The 20,369-nt window shown below is 41.1% G+C and overlaps 1 protein-coding gene across 2 annotated transcripts in view; it reads right to left on the minus strand.

Moving 5' to 3' along the window:
- The window catches only part of ranbp10 (RAN binding protein 10), a 164,709-nt gene that overhangs the window by 16,816 nt on the left and 127,524 nt on the right, over positions 1 to 20,369 (minus strand). For both annotated transcript variants that reach the window (XM_043707073.2, XM_043707074.2), the window contains exons 10-11: positions 17,224 to 17,422; positions 13,448 to 13,572 (exon numbers count right to left, since the gene is read on the minus strand). In XM_043707073.2, coding sequence (XP_043563008.1) covers positions 13,448 to 13,572; positions 17,224 to 17,422 — 324 coding nt within the window. The remainder of the gene's footprint in view (positions 1 to 13,447; positions 13,573 to 17,223; positions 17,423 to 20,369) is intronic.

The following is a 20,369-nucleotide window of genomic DNA, read 5'->3' on the forward strand; positions in this document are numbered from 1 at the left end:
ACAGCACCAGGAACCTGGGTTCAATTCCACCCTTGGGCAACTGTCTGTGTAGAGTTTGTGTATATATTGCGTATAAATATATAGTTTTCTCCGGGTTCTCTGGTTTCCTCCCACAGTCCAAAGATGTGCAGGTTAGGTGGAGTGGCTACGTTAAATTGCCCATAGTGTCCAGGGATGTGCAAGCTAAGTGGATTAGCCATGGGAAATGCAGGGTTACAGAGATGGGGGCAGTCTGGGTGGGATGCTCCTCAGAGGTTCAGTGTTTACTTGATGGGCCAAATGGCCTGCTATAGGGACTTTCTGACTCTTCATCATGTCTTTTTCTGGTCTTAGAAATGCATAAAATAAATTAGTGGAGCTAGACTGAAAAAGGTTAGTGAAGGTAGAAGGGAGAAATATCTTTTTAAATGTATGCAAACTCTTATCAGACTGGAGCTCTGTAGACTCTATGCAAACTTTGGCAGAAAAATTGCCTAAAGTAGTCACAGTGCTTAACAGGTTAGAAAAGAGATGATACTAGTTCTATGCCAGAGGGAAAATTAAATATGTTCTGCAATTTAAATTCATTGTTCATTCTACAACTATTAAAGACACAGTTTAAAACATTATCAATGGTTACGATTGAGTCAGCATAAATTGTAAATGCTCACAGCACTTTGAAAACTTAGGTGCCACTGAAAGCAGAGAGGATTTGAGTACTATTTGCTGGTTAGTAGTCAGGTTGGAAAGGGGGCTGGACATGGAGCATAGAGTTATAGAAGATTGCAGAAGTGTCAAACATTTGGAAACAACATATCAAATACAAGGAGAAGCTTAAATACTCCTTGATGAGAGAGAAAACAAAAATCATGCAGTATCAGAAAATGCAGCTCAGGGGATAGGGCCAAACTATATTTCCAAAATCCTTTGCCTGTTGCTGCTGAGCATCAAAAGAATAAGACTTGAAATTAAATTACTGGAAGTGATACAGGAGAAGGAATAACTTAAGGATGCAATGATGATTAATAGACAACATACTATTGATGACGCATTGTACAATTTAAGGAGCATTGAAGAAAACAGTGAGGTTGAAATGGAATAGTTAGAATTAACAGGTGATGGTTGGATTCAGGGCAGGTGAGTGAAAATGATGTGACTGGGCAGGAATTGGATAACAAAGATGGTCCACATTTACTGATCATTGTAAAACTGTTAGCATTAGACATCATTACTCTTCTGATAGCTCATTCTAGAGTCTGCACATAGACAGGAAAAAGGCTGAAATCCAGAAGGTGCTTCAGTGATTCAATGCTACTCCGGAGTATGTGCTGTTGAGCTCAACGAGTGCAGAAACAATCAGGAGTCACTGCACCGGTTGAGCTCAACCATTCCTTCCTGATTTTAGTTTCTGGGCCCATGTATTTGTGTGGAATCACAGTCTATAATGAATGTGGGGCAATTTAGAGGGGATATATCTTGTTGAATGAACTGCAAATGGAGTTTTCACTGACACCCTTTGTTCATAATTATTGCTGTAAAACATCTCTGGCCCAGTGAAGAGAAACTAATTTTATGTTTATGGAATATCAACTTTCTCCATAATTAAAAATTACACATCTTTTTATCAAAATATTTATTTTTTTAAAGAAATGTTTATGAGTGTTAACCTCTACATTAATCCCCAATCATAACTATGTTCTATGTAAATTTAATCAGTGCATTTTCCTGGCTAGTGTTTTGCAAAAATACTGGCTGCTTGCCTTGCTGAGGATAGCACTATTGCTGGATGCCCAGAAGTCATCATAACTTGGTGTTAGACCCAGACCCCATTTTGCGGAAGGTGAAATCCACATCTGAGGTCATTTGACTTTTATGCAGTTTACTGAAATTCAGTGATCAGTATAGTCATTTTATTAGCAGCCTTAAAATCTGGGCCCATATATTTGTGTGGAATCACGGTCTATAATGAATGTGGGGCAATTTAGAGGGGATTAAACAGGAAGCTGAAATGAGTTAAGGAACATGCTCGGAACTGCGAGAGATTGTGCAATGTGGTTGGATTGAGGACCGACGCAGTTAAGACTGAGCAAAAATTACTTGGTTCAGTGGGAGTGGGAATTTGACATGAGGTAGGAACTAGAATGTATAGTAGGGAAATTGTATAGAGAAATATTATCACAAAGAAAGACATCAGAGTGATCAATGCTATCTTATTTTGTTTTACGAGAAAATAAACTAAGTCTACCCTGTCTGGGTGCGCACATGGAGAGTCAATACAAAGCATAGTCGTAAGTGGAGTTAGTGCACAGGATTATTTGGACATACACGCAAGACATAAGACATGGGAGCTGAAGTAGACAATTCCACCATTGCATCAACTCCACCATTCAGTGAATTCACAGCTGATCTGAATCCTCAACTCTACTTTCTTGCCTTTCCCCAAATTCTCAATTCCCTTATTGATTAAAAGCATATTGAAAGCAAAGATAAATTTAACAACAGATTGCCACAGCTCTCTATAGTAAAGAATTCCACAGCTTCACTACCCTCACAAGAAATTCCTCCTCATCTGTTCTAAATAGATGTCTCCTTACTCTAAGATTATATCCTCTGGTCCCAGACTCTCCTACAAGGGAAAATAACCTGTCTCTTAATTTATCCAGCCAAGTACCCTAGAAATCGTACACATTTCAAAAGGTCATCTCGTTTTCCTAAACTTCAATGACTACAGGCCCCAATCTATTCAACTCCTCCTCATGAGACAGTCCTTCCATACCCAAGATCAACATAGTGGTTCTTCCCTGGACTGTTTCTGATGCCGGTACATCTTTCCTTTGACAAGGCAACCAAAACTGTTCATATTTTGGGTGTGGTCCAACTAGTACCTTGTACAATTCTAGTAAGACTTCTGTGTTTATACTCCATTCCCTTAGGAATAAAGGGCAACATTCCATTTGCCTTCCCTATAACTTGAAAATGTTAGCTTTCTGTGATTTATACATGAGGACTCCCAAATGTGTCTATGCTGTAGCTTTCTGAAGTCTTTCCCCATTTAAATAATATTCTTCCTGTCAAAGTGCACAACCTCACATTTTCCCACATAGATTCCATCTGCTAAGTTTTTGCCTGTTCACTTAACCTATCTATTCCCTTTTCTTGTGGTGAGAAATATGTCAATGGGCTTTGGTTTTCCAATATTTAGCCAGAGTTAATTTCTATCCTACCTGTACTTAATGTTAGATAAGCAACAGGATAAGAGATATGGAGATGAGGTAGAACTAGTTCATCAGCATTTTGGGGTTATCCACAAACCACAATATTTGTCTTCATTTCAAATTCATACTTTGGTCTTTTGTGTTTTCAAATTTTACAATATAACCAAAACCTTTAACATCAAGACCAAGTGGAATGGTCAGGACGTTTAATGTTAAAAGACAATGGAAATAAGTGGAGAGTGTGCTGGAGAAATGAGGGAAGAACCCAGTCAGATCAATAAGGCAAAGCAAGATATAGTGTAAAGGTACCCTTACTTCTACTAGAGTTCCTTCTTTGTAATAGGGTTTATGGTGAGCCAGTCCTAGATATTCTTCCAAAAAGAGAGTCAAGCTAGTGTTCCCTCACTCAAACTTGAAATTCTATCTTGTGGGTAGGGGAACTGAGCCTGGGTAATTATTTTCCTTCTCTTGGGATCAAACAGTGGGTAGATGTGAAGCGCAGGTTTGGAGTACACATGACATGCAACATAATAAAAAAAAGGCGCTGATTTGAAGGCATGGAAGTTGGCACATGGTACAAAGATTAGCAGTAATAAACAGATTTGGCGTAAAGAGAACCTAATGGATTTTGGATTTAGGTTTTATTGTCACGTGTGCACAAGTGCAGGGGTACAGGAGTAGTGAAAAGTGTACAAAATGTGTTATATTTCTGGCTACATTATTAAAACCAGAGATGCTCAAGAGGTCAATATTGGAGAAACAGCACTTCCAAAAGCTTGTAGAAATGTAAGAGGTGATAGAGATAGGGAGAGAAAGACCACAAATGGATTTGAAAAGAGGGACAAGAATTTTATAATTGAGGTATTATTAGCTAGGGAATAAATCCAAGCCAGTGAGCAGTGGAGCAATAATGGACTTGGGGCAAGTGGTAAATGACAAGCGGAGTTTAGGACAAAGTTCTGTTGGATTGAAGATGAAAAGGTGGTCAGAAGAGCATTGGAACAGTCAAGTTGAGAGGTAAAAATGTATGGATGAGTGTTTCAGTATCAGATTGACAGAGTTGGACAATATTATAGAGCTCAAAGTAGAGCAGTGTTGGCAATGCAAATGTAAGATCTGAATGTCATCCTGCTGTCAACAACAGCATCAAGGTCTAGTTCAATTTCTCAGTTCCCAAAGGGAGAGGTGAGCTGATGTTTAGAGAACAGAACTTGTGGTGAGAAATATGTCAACTGGCTTTGCTTTTCCAATATTTAGCTAGAGTTAATTTCTATCCTACGAGTACTTAATGTTAGATAAGCAACAGGGTAAGAGATATGGAGATGATGTAGAACTAGTTCATCAGCATATGGAACCAAAAGTTGTGTGTATTCATGTTGTCATCAAAGGATAGTTATAGATGAGAGGTTGAAGGGATCTGGGGACAGATTCATAGGAAATGTTCTAACTAATAAAAGTGCAGAGCATCTACTCCAGTTGAATCACTGGCTATGACTGGAAAAAGTAAATAAGGTGAAGACAGTCAAACCAAGCTGGATTAAGCAAAAGACTGATGCATGCGGTCAGTTCTGTCAAGACTGCAGAGAGGTCGAGGAGGAGGACAACAGATCATCTATCATGGTCACAGTCTAATAGGGTCTGTTTCAGCATGTACAAGGATTGAAATTCAAATGGAGAAATCCAAAGGTGGAGCAAATTAAAGGGCCTGGATTTGGGAAGTGAAGACAAACTCAAGCACTTTGGACAGGTTAGAAAAGTTTCAGATAGGATAGACAGAAAAGACAAAAGGTAGATCCTTCAGGTGAGGGAGAAGGACAAAAAGAAAAGCAGAAAAACACTTGAGGGGCGAAGTTCAGAGTGTTGACAAGACTTAGACCCATGAGGATTAGAATCAAACACTGGTAGGCAAAACACTAACTGAACAATGGGAAACCTTCAAAAAGAAGATGCATCAGGTGCGAAGTAAACACATCCCTGAGAGGGAAAAACAGAGTCCCAAATACTTGAATTCCCTGGATGATTAAAGATGGAGTAAACAGAAACAATGAGAGGTTTGTAACAAATGTAAGGTTCGTGATAGAGAACCAAACTGAATACTTGAAAAAAAATTAAGGGGACAAAACAGAAAAAGGGAGTACCAGTGAATAGATTAGGACCCAACATAAATCTAAAGGTCTGCTAAAAATAAAAATAGCAAAATGATAGTCAAAAACAAAACAGTGACATTACTGAAGTGGGTTTTGGAGTTTATGCGACTGTAAGACTGCATTATCAATGGTCTTGTATCTGAATAGAAAATGGATAAAAAAGGTTCTTTATTGACACTGGAGATGACATGCAAGATCTGTTCCATAAGGAGGAAAATTGAAGGCACTGTGAATGAACATGAAAGTAAGCCATTTGAGATTTGGGAGGGAGAGGATATGTCTGAGGTACTTTTTAATCTGAATTCAGTACAGAATAGTACTTGTCAATGGCCCAAAGGATATAGTAACAATACTGGATAGGGGAAAGAAATAAAGAGGCACCATTTGAAAGGTTGGAAGTACTCAAAAAGTCACCTCGTCCAGACAAAACAGAGTTGTTGAACGGAACAAGGCTGATTGCAATCTTCCTCGCATATGCGGAATTTGCCAGAGAACAGTTCATAAGAATGGACAAGCAGTCAGTAAATACAGCAGTATCCCCAGTGGTCAATATTAGGACTACTAATCTTTTGGACATACATTTATGTCTGGACTTAGATATACAGGATTACAAAGTTCACAGATGATACAAAATTTGGATGAGTAGATGAAATAACTACACAGAGGCTGGTATCCCGTCACCAAGTCACCCTTTATTTGTACACAGTACACTTGCTGCGGCCAGCCAGCTTGCAGTCATTCCACTGAACTTAGGAGATTCTAACTCCCCCATTTATACTTTTTTCTCTCTTTTTAAAAAAAGTGAAAACACATGCAAAACAGAAAGTACAGACACAAAAAAAGAGTGCAAGGGCTAAGCCCTGCCGTAAAATCAGCACAGTCCTTTTCTCAAAATATAACACAAAGGCAGCAACTGGCCACTGAGGTTAAAAAAAAGCAATTCCCCAATGAGAACTAAAATGGAACAGTATACACTGACCATGTAGCCACCTAAGAAATCAGTTCTCAAAAAAGAATAACAGCCAGCCAGCTCGAAGTCAGTCCCCTGAACTGATGAGATACTAAATTCTCCATGTATATCTTTCTTTTATTCAGATAGTTACACAAAATACAAATCAACAATAACAATATACAAAAGAAATTGGGATACAACCATAAAGTGTCCGAAATCCCTCAAATCAAACAACACTATATAAAACATATGCAGAATTTTCACACAAGTCACTGTCCTCTTAAAAGGACCACAATGACAGAAATCCAGAAAAAAAAAAGTCCTTGCAGCCCCTAAGGACACAGTTTACAGCAGGCTGCAGCCCACAATATACAATTGCAAACACTTTACACATCGCTTGCACCCAGGCATAAAAGGAAAACACAGTCTATAAACACAGTATAACCGAAAACAACATTCAACAATAAAAACCACTGATTACATAACTCAACTCCCTCAGTCACCCTCCTGTCCCCGTGTACCGTACACATCTGACACTGGTCCACACTATGTACTGATCAGACAGTCCTTGGCTAGCCTTCCTGCAGGACAATCTTCAACCAACCTGCATACTGACAGAACCTTCCCAGGCCCGCTTTTTTCCGGGCTGATATTGTCAACCACCCAGCTTCCAGTCACCCAGTGTTCTGACCAGACCATCCTGGGCCACTTTCCTACAAGCAGACTGTCGGACTTCCTGTCTCCAGCTGCTCTGCCTACTGACTAATTCTCCCAGGCCAACTTTCCTCTGGCCTGGTTGTCGGCCTCCCGACTCCCAGTCATCCCACGTACTAACCAAAACACCCTTGACATGCATTGTTGCAGGCTGGCTGTTGGCCTTTCAGCACCTGGCCACTTCAGCTGGCTGGCTCCAGACTGCATACTGACTTGTCCTCCCCCGGTTGGCCTTCCTACGAGCTGCCATCGGCTGCCTGGCTTAGCCTGTCCACGTACTGACTGCCCTATATGGACTTTCCTTGAGCACGCTGTCAGTTACTTGGCTCCATCTACCCCACGTACTGACAGGCTTTCATCCAAGCCGGTTATTGACCCTCTGGCCCCAGCTAGCTCGTGTACTGGCTGCCCCTCCCCTGGCCAGCTTTCCTAAGAGCACACGGTCAGCTGCCTGGACCCAGCCACCCTGCACACTAACAGATCCTCCCCACTCCAAACTGCGTTCCCTCTGGTCAGTATCGACTTTCCAGCTCCTGGCTGCCCCACCCACCGACTAGCCCACTTCAACTTGGGACACCCTGCACACTAACTGGCACGTATCCTGCCTTCCATCACATGGGCTGGCCGAGGACTATTGAGCCCCCAGCAGCTCACCATCTCCAGCCAACCTTCTAACCTCCAACTACACACACAAAAACCCTTAACACAATCAATAATAAGACCCACAGAGAGTAACAGAATTTATAAAATCGTCACAATAGAGATTCCCAGCACCCAGGCAGAGGCCACGCCCGCAGGCAGAATCCACTCCAATTTGCAGAATCCACTCCTGAAGGCAGCAAATGCACAGAGCACACACAGGTGTTCAGTCTCCACAGAAGCCTGGCCAATCCACAGAAGATCAGGCCCACTCACAGGAATACAGTTCATTGTAAAGGTACAGGCTCAGTCCATTCCAGTATGCTCACCTCACAGCGTCACACATGTGTTCAGTCTTTACAGAGGCCCAGTCCACTCACAGAGGCCCAGGCTTATGCACAGAGGAACAGTTCATCTGGAAAGGTTCAGTTGACTCACAGGGGCTCAATCCAAAACACCAAAAAGTGAAAACACATGCAAAGAAGAAAGTGCAGACACTAAAAACCAGAGTGCAAGGGCTGAGCCTTGCCACACAATCAGTATAGTCCTTTACTCAAAATAAAACAAAAGAGTAACACACAGACTACAACCAGCCGGTGAAGTAAGAAACCCCAGCTGTTTTCTAATCAGAACTAAAATGGAAGAGTGTGCACTGACCATGTAGCCAGCCAAGAAATCAGTCCTCAAAAAATAACAATAACAAACTGGCTGTGGCCAGCCAGCTCAGAGTCAGTCCCTTGAATGGAGGAGATTCTAAATTCCCTGTTTATATACTTATTTATTTTATTCGTAGTTTCACAAAATACAATAATAACAATGCACAAGAGAAATAGGGACACCATGGTAAGGTGCCCGAAATTTCACAAGACAATCACTACATAAAACACATGCAGGATATTCACAAAAGTCACTGTCCTCTTAAAAAGGTACCACAATGACAGAAACCCAGAAAAAAAAGTCCATCTCAGCCCCCTAAAGGCAAAGTTTACAGCAGGCTGAAGCCCACAATACAGAGGAACCTCAATTATCCGGCACTCGATTATCCTAATTTCACATTATCCCGCAAGATCCCGATGCTTGGCTAAACCATGTTATCCGGCATTCGATAATCCAAAATTCAATTAACTGAACAAAATACTCCCCACCCGTGTCCTTTGGATAATTGAGGTTCCTCTGTATACAATTCCAAACACTTTACCTGCACCCAGGTACAAAGGAAAGCAATCTATAAATCATAATATAGCCAAAAACAACACCTGACACTTGTCCAAACCACATACTGACCAGACCGTCATTGGCTAGCCTTCCAGCCTTCGGTCGCCCTGCATACTGAATGACTCCCCAGCACCGCTTTAGTCCCAGTTTATTTTGGTCGGCCAGGGCTTCCTGATTGGCCTGGGTTAACAACCCGAATCAAGGACCTCAATCAAGAAAGTCGACCTGGTTCCAATCACTACATCCCTTCCCACCAAGTCCAGGGATGTAGGCCTAGTCTTTCTCTTGTTTTTTTTCTGTGACGTTTTCACCCCAGGTCTGATTCAACTCTGACACAGGCAGCATGTACTGGACCGTAGCCAGTCTCTTGCATCCGGAGCTTCTCAGGAAGGTTTCCCCTTCTTTCAGTAGCAACAGTATCAAGAATGCATCCATCTTGATCCTTGACACTAGACGAGTGGGAGAACCTCCAGCTTCTCAAAGACCTTCTGGATGTTGTGAGTGGCCAGGTGTGTTTTGCTCCTGACCTGTTTGCAAATTAACAGCTTTCAGGTGATCCACACACTTGTTCAGCACCGCCTCACCTACCTGAACTTAGCAAGTCACAGCACCTGACTTCGCGACCACCTCCCTTGGACTCATTCAGGTCCATTGCCATGGTTCCAACACCAAACATTGTCCTCCAAATTAAATTGTTTCTCTTGCTTAGAGATGACTTGTGGCTGGCATTGGCATCCCTGCTGCCATTTCACACCCCCCCAGGAATATCAGGTTTAACCTGGTGTGGAGTCTTCTCCCTATCAGCAACTCTTTTGGAGCCATCCCTGTTGTAATCAACCTGGAACCAGGACAATTTGGTATCAAGCGACGCTGCAGGCTGCTTCTTCAAGCCAACCTTCAATATTTGGAATGCTCTTTCCACCAGACCACTGGACGATAGCATGGAGCTGTCCTTTTGTACCAAATGGTTTTTGACTTCAGGAAACACTCAAATTCCCTGCTGGTAAATGACATCCCATCGTCAGTGACCAATACTTCCCAGAATCAGTGTATCGCAAATGATGTTCATAGCTTCTCAACGGTCTTCCCAGAGTTTGCCACAAGGACTTTATGCTCATTGAACCACTTTGAATGGGCATCCACAATGACCAGAAACATTGAGCCCATGAAAGGACTGGCATAGTTGCCATGTAACCGGGTCCAGGGTTTACCCAGCCATTCCCATGAATGAGAGGTCACTGCTGGTGGAAATTTTTGTTCTTGATGGTACTCCAGGCACTGCCCCACCAATGCAGTTATGTCAGCATCCAACCCCAGCCACCAGATATAGCTTCTTGCTAGCATCTTCATCTTGGAAATCCCTGGATGATCTTGGAGGAGTTTGGCCAGTATCTGGCACGGACCTTTACTCGAGACAACCACTCTTGCTCCCCAAAGTAATACACCATCCTCTACAGTGATCTGGTCTTGCTGGGTCCAGACAGGTTTCAGTTCTGCTTGCGATGGCCTGTTTCCCTCCCCCATTATCACCAGCTGTTTTAGTTTTGCTAGGGACAGGATCTTTTTGCATCCATATTTGGATATTGTCAGTGGTGACTGGAAGGGTGTCTAGGAAATTTAAAACCAGAACAGACTCTTCTGGGGGAGGCACCACCGGAAGGGTATCAGCCACTGGGAGGCAGCCCAGGGCATCTGCATTTGCATTTGGCTTCCTGGATTTTCTGGCTTGTACTTGTACACACTGAGAATAAGGGTCCACCGCCGAATGGCATGTTGGCTCAGTTTCTGAAGAACTTGGCCGAGACCGGGCTTTGTTATGAGCTGTCCTAGGGTCTCTCTGCTCAGGATATGCCCTGCATGCGGTTCTGCATGCAAGTGGTGTTCCCCAAGCTCATTTGAGCAGGTGACGGGGTCCACTTTCATTGAGATGCCCTGAAGTTCCCATACTCCACTTGCCACATTTTCTAATGACAAAATCAGTTTAGTACCTGTTTGAAGTCCAGGTAGTAGGTGCTTCTGCATGGTTACATCATTGTTCCCACATACCAAACCATTTCTCAGGATCTCATTCAGGATAAACCCAAAATCGCATGCCTCTGCCAGTCGTCTTAAGGTAGTCAAAACTCCCGATACGGATTCCCCTGGTTCTCGAACAGCCGAATAAAACTGATAGCATATCAGGATTAGTGTAGCTTTGGGGTCATAATTTTCCATAACCAACTCAGACAACTCTTGGAATGTTTTGGTGTCAAGTATCTCTGGGAAAGTTAAGCCCCTTATAACCAAAAATGCCGCAAAACTGCAAGTAGTCAGAAGGATTACTTGTTGCTTTTCATCTGCCCCAATGTCATTAGCCCAAAATAAAATCGCATTCTTTCGACATACTGTGCCCAGTCTTCGACAGCAGGATCATATGAGTCAAGCTTTCCAAATAAAAAGATGATGCTAATGCTTACCCCAACATCATGATAACTGTTGTGAGTAAATGTTTTTCAGGCATGTATTGTTTTCTCCCACCGCCACTGAAATAACTGCAAAGAGGCTGGTATCCCATCACCAAGTGACCCTTTATTTACTTGTGCACAGTGCACAGGTCAGTACCCTGAATTGAGATTCTAAATCCCCGGTTTATATTGGTCGGACATGGCTTCCTGATTGGGGCTGTTAACCCAGGTCAATCAAGGACCTTGTAGTCAACAAGGTCCACATGGTTCCAATTACTACAGTAGGAAACAATTAGGAGCATAGTAACATATTGAGGGCATAAAATAGTGAAAGGGCAAATGCACAGATGAATAGAGTATAGAAGTGGCCACAAAAGTGATGATTCACTTTAGTACCAGTCATATGAAAAGATACAAAGCAATAACTTTCTTTTCTAAAAGGAATGCATTAAAAAACAAAGTGATTCTGTTGAACCTGTATTTAACCTTGGTTAGATTCCATTTAGAGCTTTGATAGTTCTTGCCTCTATTTTTAAAAAAGTGCACTGGAAAGGATGCAAAAAGGTGTCCTAAAATGATATAGAAATGAAAACTTATATTTATTATGAAAGATTGATCAGATTGGAGCACATTTGTTAAGAAAAACAGAAATCTGAAGCATCACTGGCTAGAAACCTCTAACATTACAGAATAATTTGATCAGTCTCGGTGTGGGGGGGGGGGTTGGGGGTTGGCGAGAGAGTGAGTGCTAGGTAGAGATAGGGTGTTTAGGGACTTCAATTATGCCTAGAGACTGGACACTTTGTGATTGTTCTCTTTAGAATAGAGGTGTAAGAAGGAATTTGACAGAGGATTAGATTTTTAGATTAGATTCCCTACGGCATGGAAACAGGCCCTTCGGCCCAACCAGTCCACACCGACCCTCCGAAGAGTAACCCACCCAAACCCACTTCCCTCTGACTAACGCATCTATCACTATGGGCAATTTAGCATGGCCAATTCACCTGACCTGCACATCTTTGGACTGTGCGAGGAAACCGGAGCACCCGGAGGAAACCCACACAGACACGGGGAGAATGTGCAAACTCCACACAGACAGTCACCCAAGGCTGGAATCGAACCTGGGACCCTGGTGCTGTGAGGCAGCAGTACTAATCACTGAGCCACTGTGCCGTATGCAACAGGAAGAACACTTATAATTCAGTAAGTTGCTGTGATCTAGAATGCAATACCTAAAAAGGTGATGGAGATACAATCATTAGAATCTTTCAAAAGAGAATTGGATAAATACACGAAGTGGAAAATGCACTTGGCACTAGGAAAGAACAAGGTAGTGGGACTTATGGGATAGTTCTATCAAACAGTTGGCAAAGGTATGATGAACACTGGCTTCTTTGTGATGATTATATTTAGATTCCATCAGGGTGTAGTCACTTATTCTCAGCAGCTGTGATGTTAAAAATCTTATGACTACAGGAGTTATACCACTGTTGCAAAGGACGTATGCTTTTCACTCAGAGGGTGGTGGGAATCTGCAGCTCACTGGCTGTAATGGTGGTGGATAACATTTAAGTAATATTTAGATGTGCACTTGTAATGCCAAGTACAAGGCTATGGGCCAAGTGCTAGAAAATGGGAATTGCACTATAAGCCTTTATGTAGAGCACAAGTACATATTCAAAATCAAAGTATTCTTCAGTTACAAAAGGAGAAGAAGGACTTCGTCAGGAGCAGATTCAAAAAGGTAGGATTAGTCAGGCAGGGTGAAAAGTTGCTTAAATTTAGGATTGGTAATGCAAATATATTTGTGACCAACAATTAAAAGAAGATTCAAAATCCAGTTATGTATTGCAGTTGGTGGTGATGGGTTCACAGTTCTTCAGGAGGGAGTGGATCAAATCTACTTAATGACAGAGTATTTAAAAAGATACTGAGGCAATCAAAATGAGCAACATAGTTTTGGGGAAAAATAGAGTGAAAACTGTTGAGTACAGAATCTCACTTTACTACTTCTTCATGCAAGTGTTTAGCACAGGCTCTTCCTCTTATTTTCCCTTTGCAAACACATTTGTCTACAGATCCAACAATCGTTCTTCATTTCTTTCATACAGTGTGTACACCCAGCCCTCTGCCTCATCCTACCCATGCTGGACTCATCCGTCTGCAGGATTTCTTCGTGCTTATAGTTGCCATTCATTATTCTAGTGGAGGTGTTTTCCAAGACTCCGTTGGTGTAGTGCTCTGGTTCCATTTCCATTTCACTATCGCTGTTAAGCAACAACATAAATCAGATGGTAAAATTCTCCAATCCATTTCAATGGATCGTTCAGACTCAAAATTACTGAGATGGATATCAGTAGATTTCCTATCCTCCAATAAAACATTCAAGGGTACATGTCTTTATCTTTTCCTTTTCTGTCTTCAGTCAGACAACCTAGCTGCAGTTCTCTAGCATGCATGAAAGCAAGCCAGTCAGTATTGCTCCAATTTCGGTTGATTCTTTCTCATTTGGATGATTGGGAGGGCAAATGGCTGATTGAAAGTTCTGAAGAATACTAATTATCAAGAGGGAAATCTCAGACATAAGACTTCCAGATATTTTATTGGAGCTAAATTTTCCTCACTTTACATAAAATAGCTACTCCTTTCCATTCGGAATACTCAAATGAGGGAATGAGGGGCAGACATGCTGGGGCACAAATCAGGATAACACTCTGGGATTTTCCATTGTCCGGGAGGTTTCTCAATAGCAAATGCTAGGAGGTCAGTCAACTGGCTCTATTCAGAATAATGTTTCCAATTACCTGTGTAGGTAGGCCACTAGTTTTATGGTAGCACCCTCCCTAACTGACAGGCTGTGGACCTAAATATGCTCTCAGAAGAGCCTTAGGTGAATCAGACAGCCCTCATTATCACACCTCAAACCAAGAAGTTTGCCCAGCAGGGCCTTCCCAAATTTCTATTTTAAGAAAACTTTCCTCTACTAGGGAGGCTCATTTGGAATGTGGCGCTGAAAAAGCACAGCAAGTCAGGCAGCATCAAAGGAGCAGGAGAATCAATGTTTCAGGCAGGAGTCCTTCATCAGAATTATGGATGGGGAAGGGGCTGACAGATAAATAGGGGTTGGGGTGAGCTGGGGGTAATTTAGCTGGTAGGCGATAGATGGATGCAGGTAGGGGATAATTGTGATAGGCGGGTGGGGAGGGTGGAGCAACGAACCCACCCTCTGCACCCAACATTTTCTCTTGCCACTGCACGAGGTTTAATGCCTCCCCCTATTTATCTCTCTCAGCCCCTTTCCCACTCAACATTCCTGATGAAGGGTTTATGCCCGAAACGTCAACTCTCCTGCTCCTCGAATGCTGCCTGACCTGCTGTGCTTTCCAGTGCCACTTTTCGTCTCTGACTCTGCAGCATCTTCAGTCTTCACTTTCTCCTAGCCTCATTCTGGGAGGTTGATTTTATTCATTCATTGGAAGCAAGGCCAGCATTTATTGCCCATCCTCAATTACCCTTGATGGGGTTTCCTGTCTGTGTTTGTAATGCACATCTTTTCTATGGGCACTACTGAGGTTTCAGAGCTGCATGCACTCAATGCACTGGCAGCATCAGAAGCATACCCACTGTACTTAATTGGGCTGTGGGTCTGCTGGCAGCCAATTAGGAGGCCACCTGTGGCAAAATTGATAAGCCTATGCTACTGCCAGTAACTTGGGACTTGCTTTCTGGCCCAACATAGGGGTCACAAAGACTATAGCAATTTAGCTCCAGGTATCAATTGTAAAAGGGCGCTGTGGTATTTTAATAAATGCATGGATTTTTTTTCTAAAACCTAACACATACTTCACTGTAAATGACGAACATGTATTTCCACAGTGCTAATTAATTAAAAGCATTTTAACTTCATAAATCAAATTATAGCTTCCTTTGATCATAAATGTGATGAGATTCAGCTTGAATTTCCAATGACTATTGACCTATCCACTTATTTCGTTCTTTATAACTTCATGTTAAGTAGCTTTAAGTCAACATGTGGATTGAACTGTGCTTTGCACAGAAGAAAGATGTTTTAAAATCTCAGCAAGTATATATTAGGAAAAACTAGATCAAGTTTCTGTATGTTCCTGATTTTTATAACCAAGAATAGAAAGTCACATTCATTCAGCTCCAAAATGGATTAAAGTAGAGCTTCTCACTACAAATAACATTTTAAATAGTGTTACTTCAAAAATAAAATTGTTCTAATCTAAACACAACAAACACTGGATGCCGGAAATCTGAAACAAAAGCTGAATGCGCTGGAGAAACACAGGAGGTCTGGCACTATCTGTTGAGTTTGGAAATCTGGATAAAATAACAAAATGCTGCAAATAATCATGACTATGTCATCTGTGGAACAAAAAAAACAAATTGGTATTTGAGGTCATTGACCTTTTGTCAAAAAGGTCATCAACCAAAGCATTAAAGATCATTGACCTCAAATACCATCTTCTTTTCTCCCTCCACAGTTCATGCAAGACCTCCCAATTAGTTCCAGCGTTTCTTTTTTAATTCAAGAAAGTATTTCTTTGCTTCATACTTATCTCTTTCATGCTGCTGTGGTTTAGAGACTGTACACAGAGCTGATAGGCTGAAAACAGAACATAACCTAGGCACTTACATCACAGCACATGCCTACACTCCACAATGTTCTTTATTCCCCTTCTGCACTTATGACTCAGCCGATTTGGTAATTCAGTTACAAAGTAGAAGAATGCTGAAACATTACAAATTCACAAATGATCACCACGCTGATGATATGTTGCAGCATTCTTCCTAGTGGCCCATAAGCTTCTAAGTTTTTCTATACAGGCAGTCCTCACTAAGTCTCCGATTTTAAAGATTTTTTTGTTTTAAATGCTATTCTTTTCTAATGTCCACTCTTCTTATTTAATATGCCATTCCCTATTTTAGCATCCCTACTTCCTGATCATGTCTGACTTCACCAATGTGCCTCTTGCATTTTGCATGGAGTTGTTTATTTGAATGATCAGTGAAGCCCTGATAGTGCTTCTAGAATTGGCACCACTGTTTCTACACCCTACAATTAATGATCAAAGATCATAGTTACTATTTCAACAGTCCTCTGCTCAGATACGGAACTAAAACCTTTCAAAATACTTCTCTGACGTTTTTACTTAGACGAGCAGAGGAATTGCTGTGAACTGAATTTTTAATAAGAATTCCTTGCTGTAGTGTACTCTACCAGTTTACCTTATTGTACACTTACAGTAGTTGAGAACTTGTACTGTAAATTTCTTTAAAGTCTTCTCTGCAAACAAGAAGTCGGGTTTCTTCACTAAAACTTTCCTTAATTCACTTTGCAAGTTATTTCAGCAAGGAATGCACAATGAACAGGTATGGCACAGTATTTCAATTTTCCATTGGCTGTTCTGGACAAAAATTGTCCCAAACCCAACACTGATGTGAACATTATAGGAAGTTATGCTTCACTTAAAGTCTCAATGTTCAAGAATGCAAACTGAAGTTTAAGTGAGGCCACCCTATAAAGTCACAAATGATCAAATATATCAGGTTGTAAGTAAATAAACTATCTGGAGTATGATTTGCAAATGTGCAGTAACATTGAATAAATTTGATTAAAAGGATGCATAACCAGTGTCTACTAATAGAAAGTAACGTCCTCCATTTAGATAAAACAATTTCACATCATGGTGATATAAAGATTCCTGATTTTTAATGAGTGAATACAGCAAATTCCCTCTTTATTATGAAAAGACATTCAAGGACTGCATTTCATCGTATTCTGTGATCAGCGAAATGGAGATCTATTTGCCTTTATTTACAAGGACACCGCTATCCCTCTTTTTTAAAACAAAGATTTGGCTTGATTGCAGTTAGGGTTATGATAAACATACCTGGTTTCCTGGTTACTTGTACTACTGTGCTGCTGGGATTTGGAAGAGTCTGTAGAATTGGACTCTGAATAGTTTACAGAGGAGGGCGAGGAAGAGGACGAAGATGATGATGATGAGGAACTTATAGCTGGATATTTGTTGTGCACTGGTTTGCTTTTTGACAATACAACTCCATTGCTGCAGTTTGGGCTATCTGCTCCTGCAAGGCACAATAATAGATTTATGTACAAAGAAAGGTGCCTATCACTAACATGGTTGTTACTCTTAAAATTGAGTTTGGTCTTTTCACAAAAATGATATGCTTCTTGGTTAGTAGGCCAAGAAGATTCTTCCAACTAAAAGTACACCCATCTCAAATGTTTTTCTGCAAATACGGAGATACCGGATCAGAGATTCAGAAAAAGTGCACAGGCATAACAAAGCTATACTTGCGGCACAAAGAATGTCTTGCAAAGGCAAGAAAGAAAAAAATCTGCGTAGAACTAGAATAGCAAATAAAACAAAGAGTAACAGAGAACCAGCAACATTTTTATCTGCTGCAGTAATATTATTGGAATAACCTTGGGCCTGACTGTCAGAATCCAGCTTTCAAAGCAAGTTACAATAAATGGAATGCTACTCCTTATTTGGAAATTGTACAACTGGAGATTACAGTTATAAATATTACGCAAGACTGAGAGATTATAGCCTTATTTTACCATCTTTCATAAAGACAGAGAGACAAAGTGAGAACCAAAGAGTGAAAGTCAGAGAGGGATAGCGAGACAAAAAAAAAGAGATAACTAAAAAACTAGTTACAATGATTGTGTTGGGAGCAGAGGGTTGGAGGAGCTTGTAGTTGTAGTAACAGTTCAGTGCTTGCAATTAAACTTTTGGATTATGCAAAGTGTCACATATAGATAGTTCCTGATATTAACGGATGTTCAGTTATCAGAAAAAGACACCTTTTTGGATCAAATATTTGTATTTTAAAATAAGGTCCTGGGGAAGCAGTAATTTCTCATCGCCTTGATGGCGCAGATGACGTATTCTGCAGTTACAGAAAGGATTGTGACCTTTCAAGATTGTTGGAGATTAGGCATAGGTGTCAGTACAAACCAAGAGTAATAAATAGGAAGATTGAAGATGAAAGCACTTTAGGCAGATCGGAATGTTACAACAGAATTGGAACAGCAATAATAGACAAATGAATTTCAGGAATCTCCAGGAAACAATTAACAGACGTCTTAGATACTAACCAAAATGCCTTAATGAAATGACCTTTCTAAAGCACAACAGAATTCAGAAGTTGAAGTCAACGATAAACATCTATTTGAGGGAAATGTACTAGTTACAAGCAGCTATAGTCCAGTAATGAATGTATTGGTTATTTAATTTTGCTACTTTAGATAGGGGTTATACCTCTACATTTAATCAGTAGTGAAATCTGAAATTAAAGTTCGGGTGTACAATTAAAATTACAAGTTCTACACATCCCAGGTCAGGGATGACAACATGGTTAGGGCACAAAAAGACAGTGATGATTTCATGCAAGGTAGCAAGAGTAAAGCACTTTATTTGCACTGCTGTCGTCTCTATTGAGGTAGAAGACCTGCTCAGCAGCCAGCCTTCCAAGAAAAAGGCACATATGAAATTTGATATGGAACATGACATCTTTGCAAAGTGAAGGGACCTGGAATTTACTAATAAGCATTATTGCATTTCCTTAACAAAACTTTGGGTTTCCAAATGAGAATGTTAGCAAAGTGTTAATGGTATCAGGTTAAAAAACAAAAGTCAAGGTTACACAGATAATCACCTTGCCTTTCTCACAAATTAAAAATCCTTCTTAAAGATGCTGGTATATCTATCACTCTCAAGAAAGTGCAGTGAAAAACTGAATAATGTAAAAAGTACAGAGGATGCCACACCTCCTCTTTGCAGATCTTTTATTGTCAGAGTTATAGATTTAAAAGACAAAGACAAACATTTTAGCGAGTTTTGAGAAGATTTGTACCTCAGGTTGAGGTTCTGGATATAGGTTTGCTCGCTGAGCTGGAAGGTTCATTTCCAGACATTTCATCACCCTACTAGATAATGTCTTCAGTGGGCCTCAGAAGAAGCAATGTTCATGATTCTTTCTATTTATATGTTTGGATTGGTGATGTCATTTCCTGTTCTTTTTCTCAGGGGGTGGTAGATAGGGTCTAAATCTATGAGTTTGTTGATAGAGTTCCGGTTAGAATGCCATGCTTCGAGGAATTCTCATGCGTGTCTCTGTTTGGCTTGTTCTAGGATGGATGTGTTGTCCAGTTGAAGTGGTGTCCTTCCTTATCTGCATGTAAGGACACTAGTGAGAGAGGGTCATGTCGTTTTGTGGCTAGTTGATGTTCATGCATCCTGGTGGCTAGTTTTCTGCCTGTTTGTCCAATGTAGTGTTTGTTACAGTTCTTGCACGGTATCTTGTAAATGACATTAGTTTTGCTTGTTGTCTGTATAGGGTCCTTCAAGTTCATTAGCTGCTGTTTTAGTGTGTTGGTAGGTTTGTGGGCTACCATGATGCCAGGGGGTCTGAGACATCTCGGAAATGACTGCCAAACTACTCAGACCCTTTGCATCATGGTAGCCCACAAACCCACCATCACACTAAAACAGCAGCTAATGAACTTGAAAGATCCTATACAGAGAAGAAGCAAAACTAATGTCATTTACAAGATACCGTGCAAGAACTGAAACAAATTCTACGTTAGACAAACAGGCAGAAAACTAGCCACCAGGATACATGAACATCAACTCACCACAAAACGACACGATCCACTCACTAGTATCCTTACTAACAGATAAGGAAGGACACCACTTCGACTGGGACAACACATTCATCCTAGGACAAGCCAAACAGAGAGAGACAGAAGAATTCCTAGAAGCATGGCATTCCAACTGCAACTCTATCAACAAACACATCGAGTTAGACCCCATCCACCACCCCTTGAGAAAAAGAACAGGAAAATGACATCACCACAGGAAATGATGTCACCAACCCAAAGAAACCCAAACATATAAATAGAAAGCAGGAATCATGAACAGTGCTTCACCTGGAGGCCTACTGAAGATGTTACCTAGTAGGGTGACGAAACGTCTGGAAATGAACCTTCCAGCTCAGTAAGCAA

The sequence above is a fragment of the Chiloscyllium plagiosum genome, unplaced genomic scaffold (genome assembly GCF_037043375.1).
Source record: "Chiloscyllium plagiosum isolate Xiang-an unplaced genomic scaffold, Cpla_swu_hap1 HiC_scaffold_17, whole genome shotgun sequence".
Taxonomy (NCBI): Eukaryota; Metazoa; Chordata; class Chondrichthyes; order Orectolobiformes; family Hemiscylliidae; genus Chiloscyllium; species Chiloscyllium plagiosum.